Genomic DNA, 16,912 nt, shown 5'->3' on the forward strand with positions numbered 1-16,912 from the left:
TTTGCCTTTCGCGGGCAAGCGCTCTACGAACTGAGCTACCGAAGCACGACTCACGCCCGGTACTCACAGCTTTACTTCTGCCAGTATCTCGTCTCCTACCTTCCAAACTTTACAGAAGCTCTCCTGCGAACCTTGCAGAACTAGCACTCCTGAAAGAAAGGATATAGCGGAGACATGGCTTAGCCACAGCCTGGGGGATGTTTCCAGAATGAGATTTTCACTCTGCAGCGGAGTGTGCGCTGATATGAAACATCCTGGCAGATTAAAACTGTGTGCCCGACCGAGACTCGAACTCGGAACCTTTGCCTTTCGCGGGCAAGCGCTCTACGAACTGAGCTACCGAAGCACGACTCACGCCCGGTACTCACAGCTTTACTTCTGCCAGTATCTCGTCTCCTACCTTCCAAACTTTACAGAAGCTCTCCTGCGAACCTTGCAGAATTAGCACTCCTGAAACAAAGGATATAGCGGAGACATGGCTTAGCCACAGCCTGGGGGATGTTTCCAGAATGAGATTTTCACTCTGCAGCGGAGTGTGCGCTGATATGAAACTTCCTGGCAGATTAAAACTGTGTGCCCGACCGAGACTCGAACTCGGAACCTTTGCCTTTCGCGGGCAAGCGCTCTACCAACTGAGCTACCGAAGCACGACTCACGCCCGGTACTCACAGCTTTACTTCTGCCAGTATCTCGTCTCCTACCTTCCAAACTTTACAGAAGCTCTCCTGCGAACCTTGCAGAACTAGCACTCCTTTCTTTCAGGAACTCTTTAGAAGTTGCTTAACTTGCTTGTTCTGATAAGATGAAATACCGATCTACATTGAGGAGTAACAGAAATATGACACTCATTAATCACAGACAGACAGCGTTGTACGCGAGAACCCAAATTAAATTTCTATAACAAGCCTCATTCAAAGAATAGGGGTTTTCGCAAAACAGAATCGGATGTAACATAAGTTGCTCACCATCTTCTTAGCTGTGTAGTAAATACTGGAAGCTCATCATCCACAAACCAAGGCAGCAGAAATGGGAAACATTGACTCTGAAGAAACGAGTCCGTGACCACGACGGCCGAGGGAAGCGGTAATTCTTCAAATATCGTAAGCCCCCTATTCACAATTAAGGCATAACATTACGAATCGGACCTCAGTCTTTGACGAACAAACATTGAGAGGTGGAGAGAGAGGGAGCGCATCATACGGTTAAATCCCATCGGTGAGCGGCTACGCTGACACTGGTGGGATGCCAGCGAGCCTGTCACTATGACAAAGTACAGAGAACTTTAATGAAGGCCAGGGATCGATACCACGACACGCATAATCACTCTATGTGCCTAGCATTTATTTACAGACCACCCTGGGTGATACAAGGCTACGAGGACGTTGTCACTGTTAATATGATCATCCGTCATAATATGACATCGGATTTATTGTACATACAATTATTCTCCTATTACATTTTTGTTGGAGTGTTATTTCCCAATACCAGGAGGCTTTGTGCGAGATTAACGAAAGTTCTCAGGAATGTTTCAAGATCTCAAAAACAACAGTTCAAATGTCATGCCAATCACTTGCCACTGGCGCCAGTAGTGGCATTATGAGGATGCAAATCAGGTTTGCTTTAAATACGCACTGCAACGGTTGTGAGAGTTACTTATCTTTGAGACTGGACGTGGTGAGTTGATGTTAGTCAAAAATAGCTTTAAGGTGCCGCCATTATCGACGCCTCACCGTGCTTGAACTAGGTCGTCTAGTGGGCCTACAGTAAGCTGGCTATTTCTTCCGCGGTATTGCAGAATGTCTTTGCAGTAATATAGACACTGTACATGATTGCTGGCAGCGGCGGTCACGACAAGGCACGGAAAAAGACCGGACTCCGGACAGCCACTTGACACTATTGAGAGGGAAGACCGTGTTCGAGGTATGGTTCTGGCGCATCGTACCGCATGTGTCAGCAGCAATTCGAGCGACAGTCTGCACCACAGTGACAGAATTTCAAACCAGTTGCCGGCCGGTGTGGCTTCAGTTTGGAACCGCGCGACCGCTACGGTCGCAGGTTCGAATCCTGCCTCGGGCATGGATGTGTGTGACATCCTTAGGTTAGTTAGGTTTAAGTAGTTCGAAGTTCTAGGGGACTGATGACCTCAGATGTTAAGTCCCATAGTGCTCAGAGCCATTTGAACAAACCAGTTACTTCAAAGACAGCTCTGAGCCAGACGCCCTGTGTTGTGCATTCCACTGACCCCAAACCACCGCCTTTTATCGACTTCTTCAGTGACGTCAAGCGAGAGCTCATGGGAGATCTGTCGTATATTCTGATGAAAGCTAATTCTGCCTCGGTGCCAGTGATGGATGTATGTTTATTATAAGGAGGCCAGGTGAGCTCCTGCAACCACCATGTCTGCAGGGTTACGACACACTGGAGTTAGCCCAGGTGTTGTGGTCCGGGTTGCGATTTCGTATAACACCAGGAGCACTCTTATGGTTATCCCAAACATCCCGACTGCAAATCTATACCTCAGCCTGGTGACTCGACCTGTCGTGCTGGCATTCACGAATAGAATTCTCGAGGGGGTGTTTTCCAACAGCACAACGCTCGCCCACGTACCGCTGTTGTACCCCAGCATTATCTACAGAGTGTCGACATGTTGCCTTGGCCTGAACAATCACCAGCTCTGTCCAATAGCGCCGGTATGAGACATCATAGGTATACAACTCTAATGTCATCCACAGCGAGCTTTAACTGTCACTGTATTGACCGACAAAGTGGAAGAGGGTGCACAGCTGCATCCCAGACTTAAATCCGACACCAGTACGACACAATGCATGCCCGTTTGCATGCTTGCGTTCAGTTCAAATGGTTCAAATGGCTCTGATCACTATGGGACTTAACATCTGAGGTCATCAGTCCCCTAGAACTTGGAACTACTTAAACCTAACTAACGTAAGGACATCACGCACATCCATGCCCGAGGCAGGATTCGAACCTGGGACCGTAGCAGCAGCGCGGTTCCGGACTGAAGTGCCTAGAACCGCTCGTCCACAACGGCCGGCCCTTGCGTTCAGTATTCTGGCGGTTATACCGGTCATTAATGTACCAGCATTTCACATCTGCAGTGGCTTATCTCGCGCTTCTACACCGGTTCCCGTGAGATCAACGAAGTTAAGAGCTGTCGGGCGTATTCGGCACTTTGATGGGTGACCATCCAGACCGCCATGTGCTGTTGCCATTTTACAGGGTGCACTCAGCCGAATAGTAGTGGCTTCGGTCAATAATACCATCGTAACGACGGGGAGAGCGGTGTGCTGACCCCACGCCCTTCCTATCCGCATCCTCCACTGAGGATGACACGGCGGTCGGATGATCCCGGTAGGCCACTTGTGGCCTGAAGACGGAGTGCTTTTTTATCTCGAGCTTACATTAACCTGTGGTCCTGCAGTGTTATCTAAATGTTACCAAGATAAAGATATTCCCGAAATTTAATTACCCGACACTGATTATACCGGGTGATCAAAAAGTCAGTATAAATTTGAAAACTTAATAAACCACGGAATAATGTAGATAGAGAGGTAAAATCTGACACACATGCTTGGAATGACATGAGGTTTTATTAGAACAACAAAAAAAGTTCACAAAGTGTCCGACAGATGGCGCTGGACAGCAAAAAGTCAGTAACTGCCACCGTGACGGGTGAGAGGTACGCCGATATGTTACAGAATCGTATCATCCCCAGCCTGGCTGATAAACACCTGCTGGAACGTACGGCGTTTATGCAGGATGGCGCTCCACCCCATATTGCTAGACGCGTGAAAGATCTCTTGCGCGCTTCGTTTGGTGATGATCGTATGCTCAGCCGCTACTTTCGTCATGCTTGGCCTCCCAGGTCCCCAGACCTCAGTCCCTGTGATTATTGGCTTTGGGGTTACCTGAAGTAGCAAGTGTATCGTGATCTACCGACATCTCTAGGGATGCTGAAAGACAACATCCGACGCCAACGCTTCACCATAACTCCGGACATGCTTTACAGTGCTGTTCACAACATTATTCCTCGACTACAGCTATTGTTGAGGAATGATGGTGGACATATTGAGCATTTCCTGTAAAGAACATCATCTTTGCTTTGTCTTACTTTGTTATGATAATTATTGCTATTCTGATAAGATGAAGCGCCATCTGTCGGACATTTTTTGAACTTTTGTATTTTTTTGGTTCTAATAAAACCCCATGTCATTCCAAGCATGTGTGTCAATTTGTACCTCTCTATCTACATTATTCCGTGATTTATTCAGTTTTCAAATTTATACTGACTTTTTGATCACCGGTATATTGGTGTTGGAGTATTTTTTTTTTCAAGTCAGTGTATATTTGCAAATATTTGAAACTGCAGTAGCACAACAAAAATAGTTGCGGCCGGAAGTCGAAAATGACGTCATTTAAAAAGACGTGATACGATTTTATAGCAGTGCGTGCCGACCCGCTTGCCACAGAGTCGGTCTGCTCGCGGGTGGTTCGGAGTGACTTCACATAGCCGAGCGGGAGCGGCTTCACGCCCCGGCGGGTGTGCCACGGCAGCGTCAGCGCCCGCGTGCTAATCGCCCGTGCCTGCTCTGCCTCCCCCGCGCCACACCACGCACCGCCGCCACGCCCGTATCGTGCCCGCCATGTCCGCCGCCTGCACATCAAACCGTGAAGTCTCGCCCCGCCGTGGAATTGCGCACTCATTACGGCACGCTCGGTGCGAGCGCAGTAGAACACGCTCTCTGATGTGCGGTTCCGCACCGGCCTCACAGGTGATAGAGGGCGACCCCGGCCGCCTTTCTGTCCGCTGCACTGGCGGCGCGGCGCAAAAATCGGATCAGCTTTCATGTCCGTGGCGGGCGGGCACCGCTGTGTGCGTGTGTGTGTGTCGGTGGTTGTGCGTCTGTCTGTGGAATGGGGAAAGGGAGATGGAAAGAGGGTGGGGAGAGGTGGTGGGGGAACGGAATATCTTTGTGTGGAAGAGAGAATAAAATTGGCATGCAAAATCGGACAGAAATATTTTGTGTACGTGGTGTTAAAAAGTTTTATAAAAAGTTAGGAACTGTGGTTGGTGCACAAGATCGCAGCATTTCTGTTTTGCATGTTGGTATTCCGGTCGCTAGTGGTTTACTTATCGATTACCATTTGTTATTTGTAGTTAACTGTTGCTATTTGAGTTTACATATTGTCATCTGGAGATAGTGAGTGAGGCCGTGGACGCTAGAAAATGGAGTACTAAGCGGAGAAATCGAAATTTCCGACGTATTCTTCTCCTTGAGTTCGGTAGAGGGGTGACAGCAACGGAGACAGCCGGAAACATTTGCGCTGTGTATGGGCATAATGCCACTGGACAGAGCACGACAAGATATTGGTTTTCCCGTTTTGAGGAGGATCGTTTTGGCATTAGTGACGCTCCAAGTTCAGGAAGACCTTCCGAGTTTGATGAAGATTGTTTAAACGCATTAATCCACAGTGGTCCACACCAATGCACTCGAGAATTGGTGAACCATCGTGCGAAATTTGCATGCAATGGGGAAGGTTCACATATCAAATGTATGGGTTCTGCTCGCTCTAAGCCAAAATCACAAAATTAAGCGGGTAGCCGCAAGTGCACCGACCATTCCTATCGCCGGCCGGTGTGGCCGAGCGGTTCTAGGCTCCACAGTCTGGAACCGCGCGACCGCTACTCTCGCAGGTTCGAATCCTGCCTCGGGCATGGATGTGTGTGATGTCCTTAGGTTAGGTTTAAGTAGTTCTCAGTTCTAGGGGACTGATGACCTCAGAAGTTAAGTCCCATAGTGCTCAGAGCCATTTGAACCATTCCTATCGTGAATCCTCACTGATGAACAGAAATGGTGTCTTTAGTATAATATAAGGAAGGAAGAGAAATAGTTGAGCCCAGAGCCAAAACAAAGCAGCATCTCCCCGTACAAAGACATCCGCCCATCCAGGAAGGATAATGTTACGCATCTGGTGGAACAGCGGGCTCACCGTTTTGTGCTCCAAGCACATCCTGTCCTCTCCACATCTGCACCTGCCGTCCATATCATCTATGTCATTCCGCACCATTGCTCAGACCACGTGATCACCATCCCAAGCGTACGCTGCCATTCACACCACAACAGAAACAACTAAGTTTGTTGTGGTACCCTGTCCGGGAACCATGGACTGCTGATGAATGGCACTGAATTGTGTTCAGCGATGAGTCGTGGTTCTGCAGTACCCTTCGTCGACGAGTATCGCGGAGACATGGAGAGAGGTCCACTCTTTCAATATTTTGGAGAGGTAGAGCGGTGTTACTCCTCTCGCTATGGCTTGGAGAGCCATTCGGGATGACAGCAGGTCACGGCTAGTGATTCAGGGAACACTGATGGGACAACGGTGTCATTTTTCAAGAGGATAGTGCTCGTCCACACATGGCACGTGTTTCTGTGAACTGTCTGGCTGATGTTGAGATACTCCAGTTGCCAGCAAGATCACTAAATCAGTCCCCAATTGAACATATGTGGGACCAGCTCGGACGTCTACCCAGTTCCAGTATCCAGAACATCGGGGACGAGTTAAGACAGCTTGTCTCAGGAGAGGATAGAACGGATTTATGACAACCTTCTCAACTGAATCGGTGTACTCATCCAGGCCAGAGAGGATGCAATGTCGTGCTGAAAAGGAGGCACATAATTCCCAATTATTTGTCAATTTGAGTTGATTTTTTTATCACTGCGCTAACATCACATACCCTCCCAACTCGTGAAGTTTCGTTTCGGTTCCTCCTCCTCTTCTGGGTTCTTCACTTTCCATTATCCAGCAGTCTATTGGACATGTATCTAGGCAAGAGAGCACGTTTGTCAAATGCAGTCGTAGAGCAGGGATGTCTGGAGAATGACCGTAGCGTACTGCGCATGTCGCCACCATCAAACTACAAAGATCACTTGAATTCTGGTGAAATGCTTTTTACATTTCGGCTAAAAGACCAAGTGTCACTTACTCAGTTATTACCAAAAGCCAATGCTGAGTAATTTTTTCTACTACAGATGCAAAGAGAAATAGATGAACGAAGTAAGAATTACTTTTAATAGATAAATACCAAAGCGTCAGTTTGAAGCATTGTGTGTCGACGGCACAAATTTCCTCTTTGCCATCTGACTGGCCACTCGATAGATATTCGTACTCTGTGAAGCTTTGCAAATGTCGGATAAGTCTCCATCTTGACCACATTAGACACATGAACAGTCGCCCAAACATGCGTAAGGATCGTACTGTCTCAAAGAAATGAAAAACGGCTCCAGTTCTCCGCTTCTAACGTTTACGGTAGGTTTCCCACAGTTATAAACCAAGTGCTGAAATTGGACGTTCGTTCGAAAGTATTCTCAACTGGAAGTATTCTGTTCCACTAGCAACTCTTATGCCACTTGGCCCAAAAGAACTGTTCTCCACCATCAGTCGGATCTCACTGAACCTGCTTGTAGTCGTCTGGATAGAGAACGACAAGTTCTTGAAAATGAAATATGAAATAGATACAATCTCCTCGTAGACAACTGTGGTTCATTCACATAGTTTCAAGCAGAATACCCCTTAAGAAATAAAGACATAAAAGACAATCAGCGTCTAGGCGTATAGACGACACACATTCAGCAAACACCAAGTTTTCAGATATACTGATGCATGTTATTCAAAATTAATTCTATCTGATTTATTTCCATCACATTTCACGTGGATGTATTTTAAGTTGCTCTTCCTCGTTACATTTATTTCTCTGGCTCCAGAGCGCAGTCTCTCTCTCTCTCTCTCTCTCTCTCTCTCTCTCTCTCTCTGTGTGTGTGTGTGTGTGTGTGTGTGTGTGTGTGTGTGTGTGTGTCGCACAGTCTTCTCGTTGTTTTGTTCGAAGGTGTCAAACATGCGAAGCTTGCTTTGTATGTCTGTCAGTTTCAGAGAACAGTTCGCCCTGAAGCAGAAGAGTGTCTAAAAGTGAAAGATCTCTCTCTGCAGACTTTCCCAGAAATTTTAAACTTAACTTCCATCTATTCGACGATTACTCATGTTTTGAGTCGACGAGAAATTTGTTAAGGATTTATATATGAGGCTTTTGCATTCCTTTTCTGGCTACTTTTGGCTCAAGAAATATCTAGTAGTGAGCTTTGAGATAAGCATAGGAAATTGGCTTTGCAAGTGCATGTAAACCGCTAGAGCCGCATGACGTGAAGGTATTACAATGCTGTCTTTCTGACATCTTAATGGTACCGTAACACATGGGAAGTCCCACACTGAAATGAGCTGTCGTGTCACTACCTCAGCAGTATCCTTTCGAACGAGCTGGGTGTGGGTTTTCCGAAGCAAGAAGCAATGTTGTCATTTGCGGAAAACGGACAACAAATATAATAGCTGGTCTGAGTAGGTTTTGGCAAGTGTTCGTCAGTTTTTGGTAGCTGTCGATTTCCATATACTTCATTCACTAGAAACTGTAAAATTACTTTTACTTCGATAAACTGGTAAGCCCTTCTGTTGTTATTTTGAAATAAGGTATAACTGCATAAAACCTTTACTTAAAGATCTGTATTGAATTAAATGCTGAAAAAAAGATTTATAACCAAAACGAAATGCAGCAAGAGATTTTCTGCGTCTTACAGATCAAGATGTTGAGAAAAGTGTCTGGTAGTGTAGGTATTTAAATTAAAAATTGTGTTTTGTGACTCGCAAACAGTCGAAAGTACAAGATTATAAAAACGGTTGGTTAAAAAACTTTTAACCTGGGGCGTGCCCGCATCTCGTGGTCGTGCGGTAGCGTTCTCGCTTCCCACGCCCGGGTTTCCGGGTTCGATTCCCGGCAGGGTCAGGGATTTTCTCTGCCTCGTGATGGCTGGGTGTTGTGTGATGTCCTTAGGTTAGTTAGGTTTAAGTAGTTCTAACTTCTAGGGGACTGATGACCATAGATGTTAAGTCCCATAGTGCTCAGAGCCATTTGAACCATTTTTTGAACCTGGGGCGTACTAAACCTGACAAAACGTATTAATCTTGGGGGCTGACGTCTTTCTGTAACACAGATCTGGAAGCTTCTTCATAAAGTTTTTGCAGAAATTTTAAGTGCCAGTATATTTTCTCTGTTAAATCCGTAGGGCAACAATAAATTTTCTGCCAAATCGTAACCCAACTTCTCAAAATCCATGTTATCAAGTGGCATTAACCTGGAATCTTAAATCTCTCACGAGTGCTACAAGTATTTCTTCGTAACGTTCTTCAAATGTTGATTTGAAAAACCCCATCTGCAGTATTATTATTGCCTGTAGATTTCCTACGATGATTTTAATCGCCTTTGCACTGTAGTTCTAGGAACATTTAAACCATCGTCAGCAGCCTCTTCAATCATTTCGCCTTCCAAAATCCTTTAAACCGCTTGCTCGAACAGCAAATTTCCATTCCCGCTGAGTTAAAATGGTTAGCAAAAAAGCGCATAAGCTTCATACGGAGCAGTTTTGTGAAATAATCTCTTTTATGTTGCAGTTGTACGAGATCAACAACGACCCTAGAAGAAAAGAGTTCCTAGATGATTTGTTCAGCTTCATGCAGAGGCGAGGTAGGTGACATCACTCATTTTCTGGAGTTTCAATTCCTCATGTACGACTACCGAACGCAGTGGCGCCGTCATCTCTACACAGGACGTCAGCGGACGCGCTACCGGCTTGCCACTACCTGAATTATAGCGACGTTATCACGCCTATCGATTGCTGCTCTCGCGGACAATGGATCATTACTGTTGAATGTTCAGCAGCAGCAGATAGCATTCTGGTTGCCGCATCCTTCCGTTGCTATTCGGTTTTCTATTCAGCTCCATCATTGTTCATTCTCCTCTTCTCTTTTTTTTTTTAATACCTCTCTGCTCTTTCCCCTGGGTAATTCGATTCTGGTGTCACAACACCGTATTGTACGCAGGGCAATCTTACAACGTGTTTCGGAGAGACATGACTTATTACGCCTATTGAGTTACATACCACTCTTCTATCAGTCACTCACTGTATTACGCATCTCCATACTTTCTCTGGGGAAAACAAACAAACACTCTTCTACTAGTGGGCAGTTGAGCTTGTGGGCGGATTAATTCCTTTTTTTTTTTATTGTGCGAAGTCCGCCAGATCGTTAACAGGCTGATGTCAACAAGCAGCTGATTGAATCTCCGGCTGCAGGAATGATTGGTAAATGTTTACGTTAGCTTGCGAGGCCAATCACGTGACGAGGCACATTTAGAGAGGAATCGTGCGCACTCAGGGGCTGTTTGCGCAACCTAATAAGTCAGCGTTCGTTGGAAATAATGTTGACATCGGCTATCCGGGCGGCGGCCGTGGGCAGTTGGTAATGTCTTGGGCAAACAGAAACCCGCCGAGGCGCGCCCGAGCGAGCTGCCGCGGCACAGGTAGCTGCGCTGCCAGGGCACTTCCTGGGTCCGTACCAGCCACTTCGGCCGCTCCTTTCACTCCGCACCGACAAGTAATACGTCTGCGATTACTGCAGGAGAGCTTTTCGAAGAGGTCTATTTATTTCACCTTTTGATTACCTCTCAAAGTTAAATGATCACAGTTGTCATTAATCTAATTTTCTTTTTACATTATATTATCGTGAATCGTCTATTTTCAACTGCCCTGCTCTTTTTACTTCTTCTTGTCCGAAGAATTTGTTTTTAAATTTTGTCGCTCTCTCTCTCTAATTGTTTTTAAATTTTGTCGCTCTCTCTCTCTCTTTCTCTTTCTTTCTTTTTTTCGAACTACTTTCTTTCTTTCTCCGTCATCTAGAGTGACCCTCTGTTCTCACCTGGGCGCACAACATCGTATGTGCCACTTAGGAACATTATTACACTACCTTACGAGGGTAGCATTCATCTCACGCTAGGTGAGGAGAGCCCTACGTCATAATGACGTAACGCTACGTCATCGTCACGTAAATAAACCTAAATCGACTTCATGAGTACGTATATCGATCTTTGCAGTTGTACCACAAGGGTTGCACGGTAACGTGAAATCTAAATGTAAATACAGGTGTAAAAACGAAGTTACAGCAGTTGTGTGGTATGCTCATCCAGTTGAATTACTTATTAATTTTCGGTGTCATTGTGTGTTTCTTGACGTAATTAATGTCTGAATGAAGGAACCATAACAATAACGAAAGTAAAAAATAGCGTTTAGTCATTTTTTTTAAATCCGCTTAATTGTGCATCAATCATGTGGATAGAAACGTGAAATAGAGAGAAATTAAAGTGTTTCGTATTTTTATAAAAGCCAATGTACATAATTATTCTGGGTAGAAACGTTAAACTGAGAAATTAATGTGGTTCCAAAGACAATTTCGAATGTTCCTGGAATTTTAATTTTGCCTGCATGCTGTAGATCAGCGCAGAAACTTTTGCTCTTCAGAAATAAATTATTACTGATGATTATAATGTACTGACCTGTTATAGCACATGTCATTATTTTTCTTCATACTGTGAAGAAACAATGACATACAAGTCACATTTACCTGCATTATAAGTAACTGAAAGCAGTGAGTGCTGTTGCCCTTTTCAGCTACTTTTTTGTATGACTCTTAGGCAATATGGAAATAGCTATAGTAATCATGCCAAACACCGCCAAAATTTATACCATCTCTTTTGAGAGAATAAATAAACACAGTATTCCACCATCGCATATGAAACATCACTTCGTGCTGCTAAAAACTGTAGGCTGTTGAGGTTATTTTGTCAAATAGCTCACCCATTGTGACAGTCAGTGTTCAACATCATTTGGCAACTACTAGAAAACTTACTTTTTTATAGTTGATATTGCTTAAATATTAAAATGTGAGTAACAATTATAGACGAAATATCATTGTTTTTTCACAGTATACAGCGTATAAAGAAAATAATGACATGTATTATAAACAGTTTCCATTATACGTTATTATCATCAGCAATAATTTATTTCTGAAGAACAAAATTTTATGAGTTGATGTGCAACATGAAGGCAAAATTAAAATTCCACCAACATTCGGAATTATCTTGGGAACAACATAAATTCCTCGTTTTAACGTTTCTGCCCAGAAAAATTATGTACAATCCATTGGCTTTTATAAAAATACGAAACACTGTAATTTCTCCCTGTTTCACGTTTCTGTCCACATGAATTATGGAAGATTCATCGGATTTAAAAAAATGACAGTAAGCGTTTCTTTTTTTCTTTCGTTATGGATCCTTCGTTCAGACATTCATTATGTTCAAGAAACACACAATACATCCAAAATTGTTGGGATTCCAGCTTAATAACTAATTCAGCTGGGCTGAACATACCACACAACTGCTGTAACTTAGTTTCTACACATGTATTTACATTTAGCTTTCACGTTACCGTGCAACCTCTGTGGGACAACTGCAAAGGTCGATATACGTACTCATAAAGTCGATTTAGGATTATTTACGTGACGATGACGTAGCGTTACGTCACTATGACGTAGGGCTCTCCTCACCTAGCGTGAGATGAATTCTACCCGAATAACTTTCAAACCATAGATAAGATAGACTGCGCATGACGTCATTTTACTGAAACAACATCTAAGTCACGTGACTCGGGGCACGAAGCCGAGCATATCATTACTCATTTACAGTGCACAATTTATGTCATTTTTGTTACAGAACAAAAGTTGCGCTTTTTCCTAGATACAGATGTAAAGACCTTCGCATATGCTCAGATTATACAGTTGTTTTCTATCGTACAGATTAGTAAAAGTGACGAAATCTCATTTGCGTAGGTGAAATACTTCAAAATACTTGCTGAGGTATTTTCATAAGTTAAAAGTTCCTATGGATGTTGGTCCTTGGATGTAAAACTTCGTGAATGACTAACATTTTGAGACGACATGTCGTTAATATCTAGCTCACTAACCAGTATAATCAATGTTTAGTAATATATTACGCTTCCTATCTTGATACCTTTTCGTTATCTGCACTGGAGTAAGCAAAAGTCGGAAAACATACGTGCTTATTTTGTGTAAATACCTGACATTACGCACCAAAACGAATCTCCTTTCTTGCAACAGCTTACTAAAGCACTTCACACATATTTTTGTGGAATCGTTAGAATACTAATGCCACGTTCGAAATTGTTATTTTGTCTTTCCATTTCTGTGAAAGCCGCGCACTACAAGAATTCACAGTGGAAAAAAAAGTGTTCACTAAATTACAACAGTCATTCTGTCGCTTGTTAGAAGTACTGTCAATAAATTTCAACTGACCATATGTAAAAACGATAATCACTGCTTTATTATCAGGAATTTCGGAGAAGCTAGATTAACTACAGTGTAAGATTAGTACTACAGTTCGTTGAATTGTCAAAACCAATGCTTGATTTCAGCTGTAAATGAGAGGAACTGTAACTGTCAGCTCCGCTTCACACAGCGCGTAATGACAGAAACTCGACTTTCTGCCCCGAGTCACGTGACTTAGATGTTGATTTGAAGCATTAACACGGCAGAGATGGGGACATGTGCGATCCATGTTATATACGGTCTATGGAATAACTTGAGAACAGGTCTTTAAAATTACTGAGGCTTGTGGAATCTGTCTGTTCACTTAACATACACTCCTGGAAATGGAAAAAAGAACACATTGACACCGGTGTGTCAGACCCACCATACTTGTTCCGGACACTGCGAGAGGGCTGTACAAGCAATGATCACACGCACGGCACAGCGGACACACCAGGAACCGCGGTGTTGGCCGTCGAATGGCGCTAGCTGCGCAGCATTTGTGCACCGCCGCCGTCAGTGTCAGCCAGTTTGCCGTGGCATACGGAGCTCCATCGCAGTCTTTAACACTGGTAGCATGCCGCGACAGCGTGGACGTGAACCGTATGTGCAGTTGACGGACTTTGAGCGAGGGCGTATAGTGGGCATGCTGGAGGCCGGGTGGACGTACCGCCGAATTGCTCAACACGTGGGGCGTGAGGTCTCCACAGTACATCGATGTTGTCGCCAGTGGTCGGCGGAAGGTGCACGTGCCCGTCGACCTGGGACCGGACCGCAGCGACGCACGGATGCACGCCAAGACCGTAGGATCCTACGCAGTGCCGTAGGGGACCGCACCGCCACTTCCCAGCAAATTAGGGACACTGTTGCTCCTGGGGTATCGGCGAGGACCATTCGCAACCGTCTCCATGAAGCTGGGCTACGGTCCCGCACACCGTTAGGCCGTCTTCCGCTCACGCCCCAACATCGTGCAGCCCGCCTCCAGTGGTGTCGCGACAGGCGTGAATGGAGGGACGAATGGAGACGTGTCGTCTTCAGCGATGAGAGTCGCTTCTGCCTTGGTGCCAATGATGGTCGTATGCGTGTTTGGCGCCGTGCAGGTGAGCGCCACAATCAGGACTGCATACGACCGAGGGAGGCACACAGGGCCAACACCCGGCATCATGGTGTGGGGAGCGATCTCCTACACTGGCCGTACACCACTGGTGATCGTCGAGGGGACACTGAATAGTGCACGGTACATCCAAACCGTCATCGAACCCATCGTTCTACCATTCCTAGACCGGCAAGGGAACTTGCTGTTCCAACAGGACAATGCACGTCCGCATGTATCCCGTGCCACCCAACGTGCTCTAGAAGGTGTAAGTTAACTACCCTGGCCAGCAAGATCTCCGGATCTGTCCCCCATTGAGCATGTTTGGGACTGGATGAAGCGTCGTCTCACGCGGTCTGCACGTCCAGCACGAACGCTGGTCCAACTGAGGCGCCAGGTGGAAATGGCATGGCAAGCCGTTCCACAGGACTACATCCAGCATCTCTACGATCGTCTCCATGGGAGAATAGCAGCCTGCATTGCTGCGAAAGGTGGATATACACTGTACTAGTGCCGACATTGTGCATGCTCTGTTGCCTGTGTCTATGTGCCTGTGGTTCTGTCAGTGTGATCATGTGATGTATCTGACCCCAGGAATGTGTCAATAAAGTTTCCCCTTCCTGGGACAATGAATTCACGGTGTTCTTATTTCAATTTCCAGGAGTGTATATTCTGTTTTTTTGATTATTATTATTCGATGGGGATACGTCTCTAGTTGTTCTAACAGATTTTCTTGACAGGTACACGCATTTCACCTCATTCAAGAGAAAAATACACCATGCGTTAAAACCGCTTACACCTGAGGAGAGACCCACAGGGTCCGAAATGCACCGAGTTGTTAACAAATTCGAAAATCTGTGACTGAAGGCGGTTTTTAATTCATACTTCCAATGTATTGAATACAGTATAGTTTGCAGCTGCAAAATATGGATAAAATTGAATTTACGTAGGTGCTACCCGAACGAAACCGGGTCGCATCGCTAGTGCAACACAGTAGGGCTTGTCTGGTGTTCGTTGTGACCTAAGTAGTACAGCATGGACCACTAGTTCAACGGGAGGGAAATTTCTCTTCATGAGAAGTCGAAAACTTCCCTACATAAATTTATCAATGGATTCACTGAATGTGTGTCACACAGGTGTGACCGTACTCAGTATCGCACGAGAGAATTTTTGCTGTTACTGAGACACTCCGCTGGTGGAAATCATCCTGCTCTGCTTTGAGTAGCTCAGATTTTTCTGAGTATCTAGAACATCACACACCAGCATACTGTAGTATTGTCTTCCTGCAATTCTGTCATATGTGAATCAGAATTAATTGTAAGCTTATAACGTGCGATATTACCCAGCAGTACGGTCGCAGGTTCGAATCCTGCCTCGGGCATGGATGTGTGTGACGTCCTTAGCTTAGTTAGGTTTAAGTAGTTCTAAGTTCTAGGGGACTGATGACCTCACAAGTTAAGTCCCATAGTGCTCAGAGCCATTTGAACCATTTTTTACCCAGCTGTTTTGAGTAGTGTGTAAAGACTTCGCTGCATAGGAAAGACACTGTCTTCTGGTACGATTGAACATCGCAGATATTTTACTGTCAATTTGGTGTATCCAGAAGAATGGCGGTAATCGCGTAACGGTTGTCGTCAGGAACCTTATGGTCACATGTACGTTACACAACGCTATGCTCTGAAATTATTTTGAATGAACACATTCGTTCACCTCATTGCCACAAGATATCAAGGTCGGCAAAACACAAATTAGAGAGAGGCTGGAAAAGTGTGCAGCTGCACGTCGTAAGCAGACGTGCTTGCTTGCTTGAGTGTCGGAGGTACTTCTGCGCAAGACGCTTTGCTGGTAAGCACTTGAGCGCTTATTACGAAAGGCGTATATGATTGCAGAAAAGTCTCAGGAGACGTATAATAGACTTTTATGCCACAACGTTAACTGGTAATGTTATTTGAATGACATCATTTCCTTCTTGGCATTGACATTCATTCTTTACGGCTTTGAATGAATCGTTCCATTAACGGCAGTTGATGTCGCCACTGTCAATCGACTACATTGACGTAATGGTTTAAATATAAATCTTTCATCTGCATGTAGGTTAATATTAAACCGTGGGTTCAGGTATCGCATCGGGGAAATAAAGCACTATTTCCTTTCCATACCCCCTTTGCTCATTTAACGGTCTTTTAGAATATTCTAAAGAAGTACGGAATAAAAAAATAAGTGTATCTTTGAGAATGACTTCCGCAGCTGACAGACTGGAATAACTGCAATCAAAGTTACGACCGAAAGTATGACCGTGTAGCAGCTTGTAAGCACATAAAAATGTTGTTCTGTCATTTTTCTTTTTCGGTTGAAGGAGCCTATAGAAATTTGAATGTTATTCTGTCGAGTTTTCTACCCAGGAATAGAGCTTAATATTTGCTAAAAGTGCTTAACATCGTCGCTACATCATTTGGTAAGGCATTATTTGGACACTTCAGTGAAACAGCAACAGAGAGGAGTTCTTATGTACGTTTTGTAGGCTAAGAATGTAAGGCAAAGACA

General features: G+C 44.8%; 1 protein-coding gene across 1 annotated transcript in view; it reads left to right on the forward strand.

The window, feature by feature from the left end:
- LOC126263435 (protein dead ringer-like) overlaps positions 1-16,912 on the forward strand; it is a 530,207-nt gene that overhangs the window by 213,605 nt on the left and 299,690 nt on the right. The window contains exon 3 of the mRNA XM_049960527.1: positions 9,514-9,586. Coding sequence (XP_049816484.1) covers positions 9,514-9,586 — 73 coding nt within the window. The remainder of the gene's footprint in view (positions 1-9,513; positions 9,587-16,912) is intronic.

Source organism: Schistocerca nitens, chromosome 6 (genome assembly GCF_023898315.1).
Source record: "Schistocerca nitens isolate TAMUIC-IGC-003100 chromosome 6, iqSchNite1.1, whole genome shotgun sequence".
Lineage (NCBI taxonomy): Eukaryota > Metazoa > Arthropoda > Insecta > Orthoptera > Acrididae > Schistocerca > Schistocerca nitens.